The sequence below is a fragment of the Cicer arietinum genome, unplaced genomic scaffold (assembly GCF_000331145.2).
Source record: "Cicer arietinum cultivar CDC Frontier isolate Library 1 unplaced genomic scaffold, Cicar.CDCFrontier_v2.0 Ca_scaffold_5955_v2.0, whole genome shotgun sequence".
NCBI lineage: Eukaryota > Viridiplantae > Streptophyta > Magnoliopsida > Fabales > Fabaceae > Cicer > Cicer arietinum.
In genome coordinates this window covers 27,490-34,408 of record NW_027339602.1, presented here as the reverse complement: position 1 = coordinate 34,408, position 6,919 = coordinate 27,490, and the positions used below count along the sequence as shown (strand labels likewise).

General features: G+C 32.4%; 1 protein-coding gene across 2 annotated transcripts; it reads right to left on the bottom strand.

Annotated features, from left to right (window-relative positions):
* Positions 1-202: 202 nt before the first annotated feature.
* LOC101514391 (uncharacterized) lies at positions 203-5,284 on the bottom strand. 2 transcript variants are annotated; one of them, XM_073364782.1, is made up of 8 exons: positions 4,811-5,282; positions 4,647-4,719; positions 3,998-4,053; positions 3,604-3,787; positions 3,253-3,345; positions 3,066-3,137; positions 2,676-2,783; positions 203-439 (listed from the first exon to the last, which is right to left on the bottom strand). In XM_073364782.1, exons 2-8 carry the CDS (start codon positions 4,662-4,664, stop codon positions 398-400), a joined length of 573 nt encoding a protein of 190 aa, XP_073220883.1. In that variant the 5' UTR covers positions 4,665-4,719; positions 4,811-5,282; the 3' UTR covers positions 203-397. The 2 variants fall into 2 exon arrangements, with proteins under 2 accessions (XP_073220883.1, XP_004507306.1); XM_004507249.4 differs by having other exon boundaries at positions 3,998-4,719; positions 4,811-5,284.
* Between the last annotated feature and the right edge of the window lie 1,635 nt (positions 5,285-6,919).

The following is a 6,919-nucleotide window of genomic DNA, read 5'->3' as shown; positions in this document are numbered from 1 at the left end:
AAATTCACATTTAGTTTATCTTTATTAAAAAATTCAAAATATTATAAAAAGATTCTTATAATGTTCTAAATATTCCTAAAAAAATCCGATTGATAAGTGTCATTTAACTTAAAATCACATACCAAAATTATTCATAAAGATATTTGAGGAACAATTATTTAAGGAAATGTTTTAGCCAAATTTAAAAAAGAAATATAATATATTTATAGAACGGAAACCTTATTTACTCTAAAAAAAATGGTTCTGCAGAACCACTAGATCATTTTGCTTAATTCAATTTACACTGACCTTAATATTTGTAATTAATTACATTAAATTTTTTGTCTTGATCATAATGTTGATAAACATTGCAAGAGCCTTAATATTTGTAATTAATTACTTGAATTTTTTGTCTTGTTCATAATGTAGAACATTGCACAATTACTACCCACCTGAAGTCCTGAAACATGCAATATTAAAAAATGTATTATTTAATTTACCTTTTCAAGTTAAATTGAAATATAGATCATAAACATTACCTAAGAGATTTATGTTCTGATGGTTTTGTCTTCTTACCAAGTTTCTACAAATACATATATAAGATATTCCTATGAAAATATCTTTGATAAACTGGGCAAGAAAGATTGTATAAGAAGTTTTTCTATCAAATGTTACTTCAATAACAGTAAGAGTTATAAAAAATTAGTTTTTAAGGTTTGTTCAGAATGCATTTGAAGTAGACCTATGAAAATTACATTTTAAGGAATCAATGAACGATCTTATATATGGCAAAAGAGTGTATCTATGAAGTTTTTCCATCAAATGTTACTTCAATAACAGTAAGAGTTATAAAAAATTAGTTTTTAAGGTTTGTTCAGAATGCATTTGAAGTAGACCTATGAAAATTACATTTTAAGGAATCAATGAACGATCTTATATATGGCAATCATAATAATATTGTATCTTTCATTATAAAAAATATAGTTTATTTTCCAAAGAAAGTATATCTACATAGTCTTTTGTTACTATCCTTTAATTTTTGTACTTTCAAAATGTTTAGTACATAAGGTGTATGCTGAAGCATCTGAACATTTATATATGTGTATAGTGTATGAGGTTGCTATAAAGTCTAAGGGTAAAAACAAAAACCAAAAAAATAATAAGTTACTATTATGCATGCAGTTTGTAAACTTTGTAATAATGCGATCGAGGAAGAGGTTATAAAGTGTCTAAGAAATCAGCGGAGGCTCGACCCACTGGAAGCACACTTTGCCTCTAATTATCCCTTAAGTTTGTAACTCTTCACTTCAACCACTAAGACTTCGAAACTAAGATTTCTAAGAGAATATTAATTATAAGATCATATCCAACATTTAATTTATTCTAAATCAATATGAGATTTAATCATTCACACTTAAACTCAATCAAGTGTAGAGATGTGATGTCTAGGCATAGTAACGAGACGAGATAAAAGTGGATTTTGTCTCCCTATCCCGATTTATTATATATATATATATATAAATTATATCTATTATAATGAAAAAAATAAAATAATAATAATTAAACAATAATAAAATTAAATAAAATATTTTTTACAGAGATAAAATTATAATTTTTAATATTTAAAAAAATATTAAGTATATTCAATATGTACATGTATTCAGGTGCACTTGCAGGTTGATGTGAACACCCTAAACTCATTCTCGTCTCAAATTTATTTATCTATAAAATAGTTTTCAAAAAATAAAAAGTAAAACACAATCAAACAAGTTGTACTTCTTTTTCACCTCTTTCTTTATTTCCTCTTGATTTGGGAATTTTTCCTTCCTTAAATTCACGTTAATTACATCAATGGAGTTTAGATAATCTGTTGAGTTGTAAGTGGAAACAAAACACTACAAGAAAAACTGATACTAGCGTCGGCCATAAGTCCACGCTAATAGACTAAGCTGACGCTAATATTAATTTAGCCTCCAATTAGCGTCGGTGTTGGCCTAGGCTAAAACGGTCAAACCTAATACATAGCGTCGGTCAAATACCATATGACGCTAATGTAGCGTCGGCATAATCTACTCTACTCCGACGCTACCAGCAAAAATGGAACATCCAAGGCTAGTTTATAACCGTCGGCACGTTACTTGAAAAAATTATATGGCGTCGGAAGGACCGTCGCTAATGTCAGTAGACAATTAAGTAAAACTTTATCAAGAATATCGCGTCGGTCAGGCCGACGCCACAGTCAACAATTGAAAAATAGACAAAAATAACAAATCAAATCAATATAGTTAAATATAACCAGAAGCATGATATAATTGATAATGCATAAAAAACAACTTAAGAAAGGCCCATACAGCATATCCATTTAAAGTTTGGTTCATTAAGCCTTAATACGAATAACTTATTATAGGATTTTTAATTGATATTATATCTATTAAAAGAAAATTACATGCATTAATCACATCTCATGATTCAGTTTATAAAATATTTTTACAGTTAGTTATATAGTTAAATGTAATTGGATGAATGTGTAAAAAAGTTACATTTGTAATGTATACCCAATGAATTCTAATGTCTAATCTAAATTTATATCAAATGTTATGTGTGTCGTTTGGTCCTTAATATCACAAGTGTCTTCATATCCTGCATTTTCTTAATGTCAGATTTGTACTATACTATAAAGATAAACCTAAACTTACCTTCAATATCACCATACAGTTCTCACAAATTGTTTCACTGGTTTTAGTTGCTGAAACAAGGTCAGCAATAAAGTTTCGCCATCTCGCTGGCCACTCATGCTTCAAAATCTGCATATACAATATATACTACAATATATACTGATCATAATATAAATGTTATAACTAACACATTTTTAGGTAGTTACCGAAGCATGTTGCAAATCCAGATTTTTAGAGAGAAAGGAAAACGAAAAGGCAAATCTCCATATAAAAATCAGAAATAAAGTTTAACTGAAGAAATTGTATAGTTTTTCATCAAGATAAATAAAGCAAATGGACTGCATAATTGGTTGAGAATAACATGAATAAATCAACTTAAATGATTGAAAGGAAATGCAATGTCAATTTCACCTGAACCAATATAATATTGAGTTTGTTGACATCTAATCGCTCTGTTTGAAATGAGGCTTCGTTGCCAGAAAGCTGTGCAAAACAGGTAAATAATGGAATGAAGGATACATAATTATTATAAGTACTGATAAAACAAAAATGTAAGTCAGAATAGCTCATGTATCAGCATCCTCTAAGTGAGTAATACCTGTACAATAACATCAGAGATGAAATTTTTCATTCCATCCCGCTGCTCAACTGGTAATGCATTCCATCTATATTTAATTACACCATCTAGCACCTGTATTTACAAGCATATGGAAAATATATACTAAGAAAGGCATATAAGAATAGAATTATGGAAAGAAAGTGGAGAGCTAGTTGGACATTTAATAATCATTATGATGCAGCCAATAGAATTTCGAACAGAGCTCAGCTCAGCTCCAAAGACAATATGATGCAGCCAATAGAATTTATACTGGAAAAAAGAAAAAGGTATGTGCTCGCTTCACCACATTTTCAGTGTTTGACAAACCGATAATTGCAACAAGAAACCCACATAGGATAGAAGGGAATTTTTTAGTCGTATCCTAAATGGAGGGTTCCCTGAGGTAGAATGGTTCCTTTTTGCCCTTTTTAACTTGGATTTCTCAGTAGCAATTTCTTGGAAAATATTTGACCCACCAAAGCTCTGCTTGGAGTCCCTTAACTTCTTCCTTTTCCCCTTATCATATTCCTCATCCCTGTAAATTTTGAGGTGGCAAGATACAAATTAATAGATATACATGCAGTTATTCATCAAAATAGTCACATTGAGCCTACCCTACCAGAACTTCATACATTGCTATTTTGATAATTTTTTCAAACCATGGTCTTCAAAAAATGATTCAAGCATTCAATTACTTCCCTGGTAAACAAGGAAAAGGAACAACAATATATATAGTTGAGCTCACCATTCATTCCCAACATATCCAATGCTGGCAATCTGGTCATTCTTCGACACCAAGGGCTGAGATAAAGGTAATTCTATAGTACTCAGTACAGAAAAGGAGAAAAAGTAATACAAATATGAAAACATAAGATGAACAATTGAGCTAGTTAATTAAAGTAGCTTATATCTTCTTCAAAAAAATTGAAGTAGCTAGCTATATATTAATCAAGGATGGCATTTAGCATGTGAAATGAAGGACGGTATTCCAAAGCATTTTCAAGGCACAATATCTATTTAATGTTAGTTGTACAACTACGAACAACATAACCTGATCCATCCACACATTGATGATGACACCAAATCCCTACATTTGGTGAAATTTGAATATCATCGTTTTAACTCAAGGGATTCGTTTTAACTCAAAGGATTTGGCATGTAGCAGGATTCTGCATTTGGTACAGACTAGGCTAAGGCATACATATCTACACCAATCAATTAAATACTACCAGAGCAGGAACACTAAAAAGATTTACCTACATGTGAGTATCATCTAATCAGAGATCCTGAAATAAAATGTGTGACGAAACTAGTACTCTAATATTTTTAGGTCAACATGAATGAAATACATAAACCTGTTAATGCAAGCATGTACATATTAATTGATAGTATACTTTTTCTATCACGAGCATAGAACAACATGTAAGCTTGCGGATTTAAAACTTCTCGTTCACTAACATGATTTACCTGTTGCAACATAAAAATAGGGTAGAAAAAAGGAATCAACAAGAGTGAACTCGAGAGATGAAGAAAAAGAAAATAAGAAAGAGATTCATACCAATGAAGCTTAGAACAAAATGTAGCGGCGGTGCAAAGCAATACGCAGGGATTTGAGTTGAAGTTCAAGTTTTTTGATCATGTAAGGCTTCGAGTGATTTTAGGGATTTGGGATTTTTCGCAAGATGAGTAATTTTGGAGTTTTTCGCATCAAGATGAATGAAGGTGCAATTTTAAGGAACCTGAGATGATGTGAGTACATTAGATTAATTGCATGCCTAAATGTTGTCGAGTATTCTACTCAAGACTTCAATAAAAATAGAAAGATTGGAAAACAATGGTGGGGTAAAAATCAATTCTTATGGTATTTTGATACGGTGGTTATGGAACTCTAGGTAATCAACAATGAAAACGAAGAATTCAATCACAAACAGTAGGAATTCTTATTTATTGAAAAGAATTCAAACTGGAATTGAGTTACAATGGAAGTTTGAGAACAGAGAAAAGAAGAAGAAGTGTAATACAAGTTTTTATTATGAATGCTGAATCAACTAACTAACTAATTTCCTATATAGTAATTCAGTTACAACTGTTTAGCTAATAATAGTTCCCTCCAGCATCCACTAATTGACACGTGTCTTATTCATTTACTCTATAACTTTGCCCCCCGTTGAAAACATTCTTGTCCTCAAGAATGAAAATTAGGGAACTTCTTACAAAGATCAAAATAAAATTCCCAAGTGGCATCCTCAGGCAATTGGTGCTTCCATTTGACCAACACTTTAGTTACTGTTTGGCCTCTGCGTTTGACAGTCATTCTTTCCATGATCAACTCAGGTTCTTTGACAGCAAGAACTTCATTTGTGTTGGAAGGAAGATCAGTAGAGGTGATAGCATTGCCAATATGTTTTTTTACCTGTGAAACATGAAATACATTGTGTATTTTAGAATGGGCAGAAAGGAGTAGTTTATAAGCCACTGCTCCTACTGTGTCAATCACTAGAAATGGTCCAAAGTATTTTGGAGCCAATTTCTCATTGGATCTGGCAGCCACAGATACCTGTTTGTAGGATTGAAGTTTGACATAAACCAAATCACCCACTGCAAACTTCCTGTCACTTCTATGCTTATCAGCAATTTGTTTCATCCTGTCTTGGGCCCTTCTTAGATGGAACTTAAGAACCTTCAGCATCTCTTCTTTTTTAACTAAACTTCTATCCACCAACTGAACTTTAGATTCTCCTGGCAAGTAAGGTAAATAGGCAGGAGGAGGTTGACCATACACAATTTCATAAGGGGTAGCCTGAATTGATGTGTGGAAGGTAGTATTATACCACCATTCAGCTAATGGCAACCACTTGGACCATTGTTGTGGAGTCTCTGCACACATGCACCTCAAATATGTTTCTAGACATCGATTGACCACCTCAGATTGGCCATCTGTCTGAGGATGGTATGATGTAGAAAGTTGTAATTGAACTCCTTGGTAAGCCATTAACTCCTTCCAAAAGTGACTAACAAATACTGGATCTCTATCACTGGTGATAGATTCTGGAAAACCATGGAGTTTGAAGATATTATCTAAAAATGCTTGTGCTACAATGCTAGCAGTATATGGATGAGCTAAGGATATGAAATGAGCAGCCTTACTCAATATGTCTACTATAACAAAAATAACTTGTTTCCCATAAGAAATAGGCAATCCCTCAATGAAATCCATTGTGATGTGCTTCCACGCATGATCAGGGATTGTTAAAGTTGTAATAAACTTGGGTAGGCATCAGTGTCATACTTGCATTTCTGACAAGTTGGGCAATGCTGTATGAAGGCTTTGACATCCTTGTTCAGGCCTTTCCAGTAAAGAACAACCTTAATCCTTTGTGTAGTAGCATTTCTGCCTGAGTGACCCCCTGAGGCTGCATTATGAAACCAATGTAACAATTCTTGCCTTAATTGCACATCCTTGCCAACTACCAATCTTCCTTTCCTTCTGAGTTCGAGTAGATTCCGCCATCTCCCAGAGAAAAAAAAAGCTCTGAATACCAATTGATATGGTGGTTATGGAACTCTAGGTAATCAACAATGAAAACGAAGAATTCAATCACAAACAGTAGGAATTCTTATTTATTGAAAAGAATTCGAACTGGAATTGAGTTACAATGGAAGTTTG

What these genes read in the sequence shown, in the direction of transcription:
- LOC101514391 (XM_004507249.4), bottom strand. Translation starts at nt 4,122, where the DNA reads ATGTTTTCATATTTGTATTACTTTTTCTCCTTTTCTGTACTGAGTACT. An exon ending in TCTCTGATGTTATTGTACAG is followed by an intron (nt 3,138 to 3,252) that starts GTATTACTCACT and finishes TGTTTTGCACAG; the next exon opens with CTTTCTGGCAACGAAGCCTC. An exon ending in TCAATATTATATTGGTTCAG is followed by an intron (nt 2,784 to 3,065) that starts GTGAAATTGACA and finishes TTGTATATGCAG; the next exon opens with ATTTTGAAGCATGAGTGGCC.